This window comes from Hyposmocoma kahamanoa, unplaced genomic scaffold (genome assembly GCF_003589595.1).
Source record: "Hyposmocoma kahamanoa isolate Upper Pololo Valley unplaced genomic scaffold, ASM358959v1 92, whole genome shotgun sequence".
Lineage (NCBI taxonomy): Eukaryota > Metazoa > Arthropoda > Insecta > Lepidoptera > Cosmopterigidae > Hyposmocoma > Hyposmocoma kahamanoa.
The window spans coordinates 4931890-4944166 of NW_020654748.1; the positions used below are offsets into that span (position 1 = coordinate 4931890).

At 34.1% G+C, this 12277-nt stretch overlaps 2 protein-coding genes across 5 annotated transcripts in view; both read left to right on the forward strand.

Moving 5' to 3' along the window:
- LOC113236813 overlaps positions 1-12277 on the forward strand; it is a 409563-nt gene that overhangs the window by 146635 nt on the left and 250651 nt on the right. For all 4 annotated transcript variants that reach the window (XR_003310980.1, XM_026473010.1, XM_026473007.1 and 1 more), the window contains exon 3: positions 177-368. Coding sequence is in view for 3 of the 4 variants with exons in the window: in XM_026473010.1 (XP_026328795.1) it covers positions 177-368 (192 nt within the window). In the remaining variant the exon portion in view is untranslated. The remainder of the gene's footprint in view (positions 1-176; positions 369-12277) is intronic.
- LOC113236814 (sodium channel protein Nach-like) overlaps positions 11231-12277 on the forward strand; it is a 12907-nt gene continuing 11860 nt past the window's right edge. The window contains exon 1 of the mRNA XM_026473011.1: positions 11231-11322. Within this exon, the coding sequence (XP_026328796.1) occupies positions 11321-11322 (2 nt within the window). The 5' untranslated portion in view covers positions 11231-11320. The remainder of the gene's footprint in view (positions 11323-12277) is intronic.

Below are 12277 nucleotides of genomic sequence, written 5' to 3' on the forward strand. Positions count from 1 at the left end.
CACGTCCATTGCGCATGGTACTTCAATAAAACAAACATTACGCTTTAAAATTTATTGTCTCATCGTCATTGAGTTTTTCACGTTTAACACGTTTGTTTTTCTTGGTTTTTGTACAATAAACTTTCATTAAAACTTGTGTATTATTTTGCATATTTGAGTAGTTGACTTTTTTCCAGGTTCAAACTCGAAGCCGAAGAAGGTTAGTTTCTTCAAACGCAAGTTCAGCCGGTCGCGAGAGGAGTCACCTTGGGTCAACACCATGCAGCCGCAGCCTTCCATGGAGATGGTTCTGCGGGAGCTCAATCATCCTGCTCATAACGAGCAGCTCAAAAATCAACAACAAGTTACATTCAAACTAGTCAAAACTGGTGAGTACACTAATTTACAGACTTAAGTCCAGAATTTACTGCTTTGTTTACTTTTTCGTAGCAAGAACAATTACATATTTGAATCGTATTGGAAATAGTTTAATTGGATCAATAATTGCTTCCTAGTTCCGTCTCTTGCCCGCACATACCTTACTCTCACGCAAGAGCGAGATAACGACACCTAGCGGACGAAGAAAAAAACTCTCGCTCCGCCCTGTTGAAATTTCCAGTTAATAATAATTAAATGTAAAGTTAAAATATGTACGAAATCCTCAAACTGACTTGATTGCTGATATCGTAGCTTTGGTATAAGAAAAACATATCGTCGGAGATACTGCAAATCCGCATATGTAATATCTGTACTTAACTAAATTTTACTGGCGAGGGATTTAACATTATTACTTTTGTTATTTCAATGGCCACGACATTTATTTTTGCACAGGAAGCATTAATTTAAGTTGTTTACGACCTGATAACAATAAATTCCCTTAAATCAGGCTAAATTGGTTGCCACAACATTTACGCGAATTTGATTTGGCCACTAAATTACCGAAATGAAAACTAGTAAGTTTGCGCACAACGTCCGATTCGTATCTGGGGGTCTACTCTCGATCTCCGTTCGACATCCGTCCGAAACAATTACTGCCAAATAAGCAATACTTGATCAAATGAAAAGACGCGTGATGCGAATGAAGCTTCATACTTGATACTTGTCTTTTAATTTTGTCGAATATTACTTATTTGACAGTAATTATTTCCGACGGATGTCAGACGGAGATCGAGAGTAGACCCCCAGTTCCGAATCCAAGAAAATGACGGTCCGAAATGTCTCTAAAGTGTCATTTTCCTACCGAAATTACTTAAAATTTACTTAGAAATAGTTTTATTTTTGCGCATTACTTGCACTGTTTATAATTGAATGTGGTGTATTGACTTGATTTTATATAATAGGCATATTGATTAAATATGAATCCTTACCATTAGTCTAGACGACCACTGTGGTCGAGCGGCTTTCACATCGGGTTTCATGGGTTCGAACCCCGACCTGAATGTAGAAATAGCTACCTTTTCTCGTAAGCTCAAACGGTTCAATGCGGAAATAAAAAGCAAAAAACGAACTAGACAAAAGCAGTAGATTTTATAGCATAAGCCTTGGTTAGCTATAAATGAAAATTCCTTTGTGTGACGAACAGGTTACATGTCGCTTTGTACCGACGCAAAAGAAAGATTAGGTAGCTTTTAGTTTCCACTTTTATGGTGGCACTTGACATAGCTATTTGTATTTGCATATTTGGTATATTTGGCAAACAATGACCATGTGTAGATACCATGTGTGACAAATTATTTGTCTTGTTTGCCTATTCCACAAATACAGAAAAACACCACCAGCGGTCATCCTCGTGATCATGTGCGAATATCAACATATAATATTATCATATTCAACTTATTTTTAAATTATTACTAAGACCCTCATTCATTAATGTCATATCGATGTTATAAACTAATGTTTGCCATAGTAATGAAAAGATTTGCCAATCGGCGTAAAGGTACTTGCCGATTGTTGCCTAGAGCGCGCCAGACGTACAGGAAAGGGATGGTATATCGTGTGGAAAGGCTTTTTCGTGTACCCCAGAGACAAAAGTCTTAAAGTCATAAAATTCATTAATACGAATATATATGTAAATACAAAGATCCGACAACAAGCACATAGAAAGATTTGTGTGGTCTGCTGATTTGTTCCGTGACTTAGTTGGCATAGCATCTGGCACGGTTTGCTAGAAGACGTCGATTCGAATCCGGCCGGATCGAAGGAGTTTTTTCTAAGTGTTCGATCTAATTGTAACTTTTTTTATCTTTTGTTTTTAACAATTCCCCTTAACTTTTCAGTGTCATTTTATTTTTGATGCCAATTCCATTGACATGATTTATAACACGCTGAATTACAATAAAATTAGTAGCAGTAGAACTCCTTGTGAAAGAGTTCGTCCAGGGCAGTACTGCCACCTTGCATACTTATTTTTGTCGACAGTTAGTAATGTGAGCATCCCTTTGTTCCGATTTTGAAGGTAGGGCTCTGGTGAAATTACAGGTACATGGGATTTGTCAACTTAGATCTGAAAGTGCCGCACAGATCTTTGCGACTTAAAGCGTTTCGCTTACCATCAAGCGCACGACATGTTCGTCCCGTCACTGGGTAACACATAACAATAATTAAATGCAAAAAGAGAAAGATTAAGGCTTACTGTCCACGGCAGCGTCATTTGACGAATGCGTGCAAACTGCAAATGTAAAAAAAAAAATATTTTGCATCTTAGTTCTGTCCACATATTGTTCAATAATACGAACAAAATTTCTTCTTGTCTCGTCTTTGCGTTTTGCAATAAGCTCGAGTAGTGACCACAGAACACTATACTCACAAGGAATTGGTTCTATATGATCCATTACGATCCAAACAATCGATTTAAAGCGTAAACACGTGCATCTCTAGTAAAAGTTCAACAGTGTTGCCAAATTAACCGATTACAATGATCACATACGTCCTTCATAATAAACTTATCTTAAATTTATTCTATAAATAACTTTTGTACTTTATGGTAAATTTATATGATATATCAAATTATGTAAAGAATTAACTTTTGTAATATAAAATGTTATAAAATAAAAATATGTCAGAATTTATTGAGGTGACATTGAATGTACTTTCTAACTATCAACACTATTCGTTGTCTCGCTCCGATTTTCACTCGCTATTTCTCTTTGATATTGCCCCAGTAGGTATTCCTAGCGGCTCAGCCAATGTCGGCAGGGCCTGGTAGTGACATGCTGCCTAACGAGCTTCATGACGAACGGAAATGCGGCGTTGCCGCTCCAGTGGACACAGTTTCGTTCGTTACTACGCAAGATGCAAGCATGCAGCACGCAAGCGTGAAATGACGATACCGTGCGTATGATGTGCAGTCTATGTGGACAGTAGGCCTTACTTTATAGAACAGTAACTACTTTCAACAATTCAAATAGTGACGGCACAAATGACAGTAACAAAGGCTGAAACCATTTGAATGTACAATAACAAAGGGCTACAACAAAGCAAACTTACTAAACTAACATTGCTTAGTAATTTACGTCATAAAGTATGTGACGACACCACACCCAAAGCGAGGCTTCAGACGGTCAATCACATTAATAAATTAATTTATAAGTGAGTATTAATAAATTAATTGGTACCCTAATGTATGGTAGTGAGTGTGGCAGAAAAAACATGAAAATAGGGTGAATGCTTTAGAAATGAGAGCTTTGCGCAATATGTGCGGTATTAGTCTTAAAGATGGAATGCCGAACAGTATAGTAAGAGAGCGTTGGTATGAAAGATGATGTAGTGACAAGGATAGAGAGAGAGAGAGATGCTTGGATGGTTTGGTCCTGTAGAAAGAATGATTGTTGGTAGATTGACGGCACAAATTTATAGAGCAAATGTGGATGGAAGCGTGGGGAGAGGCAGACCTCGGCGAACATATCTCAATCAGATTGATGACGTCCTTAAAAAAGGTCGGGTTAAAAGTACTAAGAATAAACAGGCATGTGTGAAGAGATTGATGGGTGGAGGAGGCGAAGGAGGTTTGTCAGGAGCGCAGCAAGTGAAGGTTCATAGTCTCTGCCTATCCCGGTGAAAGACAGGCGTGATGATATGTATGTATGTGTAATAAGTGAGCAGCGTTAAAATCAAATTTCGCTAAATGCTGGTCACTTATCAATTAATCATTGATGTAATTTTTAAGTGTATTGAATACACAATGTTATTCTACCGTGATATTTAATTATTGTTTGTGTATTTACTCCACTAGTTTGTTATAATTATTATAACAAAGATCAATCCGTGACAGGTGCTCTGCCAATTAAGCCACGGAACGAACCAGACCTTCGTCTTCTTCATGCGCCATCTTCTAATGAATTTCGGCGATCTCGATGGCGATCACGATCACGATGGCAATCCGAACTTTGGACACTGCAGCTCTCAATAATGATCGGGTGCTTCTATCGAACCATTGACGCAAATTTCTGAGCCAGGATGTTGTCCTTCTCCCTACACCTCTCTTTCCTTGTATTTTGCCAAATCAAATCACACCGTAAGAATTTTATATATTTAAATATATATGTAGAGGAAAATTCCCTGTTGACTTGTTGCCTAACTAAACAATAATAAGTTGGGCCTTTTCTAGGCCATGGTGACCAGGCGTTATATAAGCATGTCAATATACATATTTATACAAAAAAAAAACCAAAAACCAAATACTGTTGTGACTTAAAATTGTGGAATTGAGGGTTACCTATCAATAGTACGAAATGATATTTTCCAGAAATAACGTTTGCTCGAATTTTCATAACCTCGAAAGTAATTTTGAGAGGAAAATGTTTTTTCTTTTAAACCTGAACCTTACCTAACCGAACCTAATCTTGTCTTTGCGATAAACATCCAACATATCCTGAAAGAACAACGGTTTGGGTATAATTCGGTTTTCGGTGTAATGCAAATTCGAACAAACGTTATTTCAGAAAAAAAATTCGAGTTTGTGATAGGTTACCGGTATCGAGAAAACACTGTCACACGGGTCTCGCGTAATTAAATAGAAGGCTCAGTCCACATTAATTTTATTGTAGAATTTAAAAAAAAGAGTACACGAAGGGAAAATACCAGGTAAAGTAACAGGCTCTAACAAAACATAATGATATAAAAACAGGTACAATCGTATAAAAACACTCCCTACTTAAATAAGGGTTATGGTAAAAAGGAACTTACCCCAAAAGGGCCTGTATTTTCTAGAAGTACTATGTTTATAAGCAGTTCGGTTACATGATTTTCAATGGTACTACAAATATAATACTTTACAAGCAGTTAGGTTACATAAGTTAACTGGTCAGAAGTTTATGTGAAGTCGAGCGTGTGTGCTCGCTTCGGAAATTTAGTAGAGAGTGGCGATGGAAAGAAGAAAAGTAAGTGACGTAGAAGAAAAAGGAATTTAAGAACGATTCCAGGAAACAGAAAGGGGTGATAGAAAGGTGGGATGACGATGAAAGAAGTCATGTCGTCACAACACGCTTGAAAATTAAAAAAAGACTACCGAATGAAAAATATAATAAATTGGTTTCATTCAGTAGTTTTTATATAAATGGATAAATTAAGTATTTACTTTTAAAAATGCAACTATTTATATTATTTTTTTACATAATTATTTTACATATGGGTGCAATTTTTATGTATAAAAAAGTAATTAAATATATTTTATACAATATCAAAGGACGCATGTGTAAAGGACTGGCCCAACATTGCGTCAAAAAGGGAACTATGGAAGTCAAGAGGAGAGGCCCAGCAGTGGTGTCCCATTGCTAATAAGCTAATTTAAAAAAAAAGCATCCAAATATAGCCACAATTAACCATAAAAATTGGAAGGTGCTATCTACCAGATAGCAACAATACAGAAAAATTTTTTGGGGACCCGAAAGCTCTTAATCTGTTATTAAAATATACAATTTTCGTTCGCTTATGTAAGTTTATACATGATAACTCTAAAATAATTTGAATTTATAATAAATTGAATTTGTGAAAGCCATATTCAAATTAAAATATCTTTGCGTCTGAAATCGTCAAATTGAATAAACGATTCTATTAATTTGTAAGGTAGATTCTTCTGAAAATAATGATTGATTAGATACAGTTATCATTTACAATAATTATCAATTTTAGTCTACGCCCTAACCATTTTTTTTATGATAACCAGTGAACAAGCCTTGTGCCTGATGGTAAACGAGACACCTGTCTAAGCCACTCAAAGCTTTGAATCGCAAAGATTTGAGGGGCACTTGAACCTCCGCAAAACACGGAGCTTTGAGTAAAAATCCGGTTAACCCACTACCCACTAGGTACTATTATGTTCTCAGCTCCTGAGACGCTGGTTCACTGTAAGGAAAATAACAATACTGGTGGAGTAATTTCACAAAAAGTAAATTAATGTCATGATAAGAAAATATTCAATAAAAATGAATATAATACGAGTAGCTTACGAATTTGAGATTGAGGTATTATCTAGAATTGTACTTCCTTGACCTTTAGGTAAATATACCGTTATTTACGATACTGGTGCGTGATACCGCACGAATTCAAAGGTTAATTTTAGATTAACCTGAAACCTCTGAGCACAATATTCGTATAATTAAAATAGACTTCTGTTTATTACTCTATTAATACACTGGGGTCGCATTTTTGTGGATTTTATCAATTAAAATTAAAATTCGGTGGTGAAGAAGATTTTTTTTTTCTCGTAAAATCTACAAAAAAAATACAAACTGTCCGAACGCTGCCCGCTACCTTTCTTTCTTTTTTTTATGGTGCCAAGTGAAGGGACGAATTAGTGATGCGCCAGTTGGTAATAACTATAACAGTTACAGTGCCACTCTGAGCGCCAAATCACAAAAATCTGAAGAGTTTTAACCCATTTCTGCAGATCATGGGCAGAAACGGCGAATACGAAATTTGGTGTAATTCCACACTTGTTACAAATTTCGTCGTAATTTTTTTTAAACGAAAAAAGGCAACTCTAAATAACACCCATTTTGCAATCCTGTGGATTTTTTTGTAATGCCTAGTCACAGTACCAACAAATCGTGAGCCTGGTGGTAAGCGACACGCCTGTGGATAACAATTGCAGTGCCACTCAGAGCTTTAAATCACAAAGATCTGACGGGCACTGCCACTGCGCCCGTCACCCAGTTGACAATTTGTAATAAATAAAGTTGACAAGTCCCATGTACCCGTAATTTCACCAGCACCCTTCAAAACCGGAACGCAGTAATGAACACATTACAGCTTGGCGGCAGGAATAAGTAACGTGGCAGTACTTCCCTGGACGGACTCTTTTCTTTTACAAGGAGGTCTACTGCAACACTTAGAGAACTTCGTAAAGTTTGCTGACTGGATCTGTACATCTGTTGGTAGAGCGGTAGCCCTAGTTTGGCATATCAACGCAGGTTCGAGTCCTGCCAGATATATGCCATAGAAGGAATTTTCCTTTGTGTTTGATATTTATCGGTATTAATCATTAAGTGTTTGTTACTTATTGTTTAGGGAAACAGATCGGAATAGGCATACTTTCTTTTCCTATCAATGCTAATAACCAACTTCTGTAGTATCTGACGAAATGTCCAGATTTTGTTCTCCTTCATATTCATTTCCGAACACATGAATTGAGTGCTATGACATGTTGCACACTGTAACGTAATACAGTGCGGATATATCACGTTTCCGCTGCACCACAAAATGGAAATTTGATATCAGCTTTCAATCTAAAAGCACTGTAATACTTTTCAAATTTCGAACTGGGTGAATAGAATTTGTCCGTGTATCAAACCCTGAAATATCACAAATAGGATAATGAGAGAAACAGATTTTTCAGTTTTTTTTTCTCATTTTTGAGGTTTATTTATAACATATAAAGATATATTTAACTTACCTTGTACAACGGCCATTATAATTTTACTTTGCAAAATAAAGTTTCTATTGAAAAACGAAATAAAATATTTTACCTTGGAAACAGCTGAAAGATTCTTGTTGCAATGAAATTACAAAACACTATACTGGAACTTGCAGAGTTTTGATTTGACTCGATTGAGTAAACAAAAGTAAAATATACGTTAAGCAGAGATAATAATAATTAAAGCCTACATTTACCAGTCAGCGGATCTAAACTTTTTAAAATCAAAATCGCTTTAAATTACTTGAATTTAGCAAAACCAAAGGAATAAAGATTCATTTCAACGACGGAATTTTCGCAATAAAACGCTTTTGAATGGATTTCTCTAAAGAACGGAACGTCATTGTTTGCCGTCCATATTAACAATCAGGCATTCTGACGGGTTTGTTTTTATACTTATACCTACGGGCATTTTTCTAGGTAACCTAGATCGTGTAATGAAATAACGAAATTATATTATAGTAGTATTGAAACTGAGACTAATTATTTACGAAATTCTACAATATTAAACTGAATAAAATTAATTTCTTCCTGAATGTACTAACTGCACACAAAACAATGTCAAATCGAATATCCACCCCACGATGAAATGGTGAAATGGTGCACAGAAAAAAGGAATTCTACTAATAAAAAAGAGCAATTTCTCAAAATATTTGCTAATTCTGAAAAAATGTTTATTAAAAGTACTAAAATATTATCGTTACAAAAATACTGCTTATCTTTTTCTAATACAATTTTACTCTTAACTTTATTCTAACTTTTAGACAAATACCTTCACTTCAAGATTTTATTTCATTTCTAATCAATTAATTGAAGATTTCATCATTCATCAAGAAATTTTTACCTCTTACATCAAATTTAAATAATCTTAAATGAATTCAAAATTTCTTGGTATACACCCAAGAAATTTTGAATAAGAAAATATATTCTTCAACAAAAACAGAAGTAGTTTTCTATTCAGATTAATATTCTAAATTCTAGAGTATATTTTTAAAGCAACATTTCGTTGCGTTTTCATTACTTGTGCTTGTAATCATAAAAATCATAAACAGTCATTTATCCAAAGAAACAATACGTAGTATCTCTCTTTTGTTAGTGTGTTATTTGTAGTCATAATTTAAGAAATTTGGTTTCAGCATGAAATCAAACTACATTTGTAACAAGTAGGTACAACTTTAACATGCAATTAGTTCCATCGCGCCACTGCTAGATGGCATTAGTTGTACTTAGAAACGCGCTATCGTTTTGTTAACTTCAATGGTATATAGTCGTCTCATATATTTTAAATTGTTAGTGTGTTCTGCCGCTGTAGCTTTATATGGCACTGAATGATACTCAAGTAATTGAGAAGATTCCGTCCTATTTCTGCTACTTTAAGGTTTGGCACTATACTGTTAGGTCCATAACCCTGTAAATTTACGCTTTTTGATATTAGAAAATATAAATCTTCAGTCAAATAACTAAGTACACTTCAATTTTTCATTTTTTTTTTTTCAAGTCAAAGTCGGACATTTATATATAATAATTAATAAATATTTTGTTTAATCTAGAGTAGCTTTGTGACTTGAATTAAATTAATTTGCTCTTGGATTAAATATTTCTGTCTTATAACTAAAATACACTTTTGAGACGTTGTTTTACTATTATCAAGTAATTATTCTCTAGCGTCTATAGGGAGAGGAGCGTTTTGTTGGATTTAATAAATTTGTCTTCATAAAAAGAATTTTGTCTTTTTCTAAGTAATCTGTTTTTACCGTGTGCGCACGTTATTACTAACATCATAAACAACAACTTTTACTTACATGTCTTTTAAAATTCGTCAGATTTTACTTTCGTACAAAAATAAAAATATTTTCATCACTCTTTCTTTAAAATATTATGATTGCATGGGCATTTTATTCGGGGCATTAGAGTCAAATTAGCCAAACTTGACTATATTGCCCCAATTAAAAACCGCGGACCTTTTTCTTCCTTTTACAGCCATAGCCGGTAAGGAATTTCTTTTTAATTAGTAGCACGACATACTTCTTTAAATATGCCAGGTTCAAGTTCAAACAAGGAGGTTACTTATGTTTAAAAATAAAACATTCGCTTAAAATGTTATCTAAATAGAAATTTTATTGCAATTCAGCCACATACCTACTACTTCTATACTTATTTTTAAGAATTTCTTATAATTTATTTAAATTATTTTTTGTATAATTATTTACCAAATTTTTTTTTTTGTAGACTTCATAATTATTGTATTGTGAACATTGACTTACAATTATATGGACGTCGGGTCCGCGCTAAAAAGTGTCCGCACTTGTAAGGCGCTAAAATCGTATACAGAGCGCCAAACTCCGCTTTAGTCTTCATTTGTTCTACTGACAGCGCGATACTGCGATGACATTACAATTTAAATTTCGAATAGGTTGACTTGGGACATTTTTTTCGTGGTTTTTGTATTAGACCCGTCGTCCATTTATTTGTAAGTCAATGATTGTGAATCATATTTATTCATACAAGAAGGAAACATTGTATTTTCTTTCTTTTTAAATATATATTAGACAACATCACATACGTTGCTCTGATCCCAAAGTAAGTAGCTAAAGAACTTGTGTTATGGAAATCTCAATCTCACTCGACCACGGAGGCCATCATTGTATTTATTTTCTCACAAATGTGATGAAAAACATTGTAATTATCACGGACTTCTAATAGACCCTAGTTGGTAATTTCTTAATTACCGTGTCCTTAATACGCAATGTACTATTAAATAGATCGCTCTTCACGATAATAACTGTGTAATAACAAAAGAAAGCAATAGCATGAATACCAGTCCGATGCAAAACGAAGAGGTTGCACCTTTGAACCTTACTACCAAATACAGACTTGAAAAGTGTCCGAGAGAACAACAAAAACATGAACGTTCATTTTTGGTAAATTTATTATGTTAGAAAAAAGTTCTCCTTTATGATATTAGCAATATAGATCCTCGAGATTATTAGTGTTTTACAAATTTTAATAACCTTGTATACCAAAATTCACCAGAAATTCACATTTTAGCCGAAAATAACACAAACTAAGTCAAAACAAGCAATACATTAAAAATAATATATTATAATTATACATATATATATATTATATAATATATAAAATAAACAATTTCTCGACTGGATGAGTTGATCGACTCTATGTATATTATCGATGTGTTCTTTGCACAAACTTTTTTCTGTCAGAGGTTAACTTTGTTTAATTAAGTTGTCTAATAAATATTAATAATATTTTCTCAAACAGGCTCGAAAATGTTTGCATTACTTTTAAAAAACGAACACGGAGAGTTTGTCATTTATGGAGCATGCGACTTCTTTCCAGCCAAGGCATGCAAAGTATATATGGAAATCCATGACTGTCCGCTGCCCTAAACTTTTACAATGAACTATATATATGTAAGTATATCGCACTTGACAAGTAACATAGTATTATCTCAAAATTGCGGTATATTAATAATTGATCTCCAAAATTTCGCTATATTGATGTGTTATTCATATACGATTTAATTTCAAAGTAACAGGACAACACTGTCGCTTTGAAACTAAATAGACAATACTATGTTACTTTAAATTTTTATTGAATTGATATTCAATTATTGTTGTATTAATTATATAATTGTTAGTTGCCAAATGCGATATATAAATATGTCAAATATTTTTACTATATATGTTATTACTGTTGATACGAACCAGCGTCCGTTGCCTAAACGTAACAACTACATTTTATTTTCTTTATTTAATATTAGTCAAAATTAATTCGCGATTTTTTTGTGGTACCAAATGACGGGACGAACATGTTGTTTGCCCCATGGTAAGCGAACACGCCTTTCCATAGCAATTATAGTGCCACTCAGAGCCTTAATTCGCAGAGATGTAAAGGGCACTGCCACCGTGCACTTCACCCTGAGCTAGAAGTTGACAATTCCTATTTACCTGTAATGTATGTATACTGTGCTCAATGTTTAATCAACACATTAATTAGTAATTTTGAACTTTATTTACAACATTCTGTAGTATAATTAATGTCTCCAATTAGGTGATCCCCTGTACTTTGAATATTAAATTAACAAAAGTAACTACAAGGGCACCCAGAACACTCGCACCAATTATAGAAAATATGTTAGTTTCTAAATTTGACCTACCAGGATTCAAAGTCAGATGTCCTGACTTTGATCCTCTGTCTGAAAATATACAAGCGTTTGATGAAACGCTTGTATATTTTTGTATTGCGAGTATTTAATATTTCAAGAAATCCAATATTATAACAGTCGGCAAAGACTTATCTGTACAAAGATATCACTGGGGGTCGGGCTTGATTGTCTATTTCGTGACTCTAACTTTGTAGTCTAAG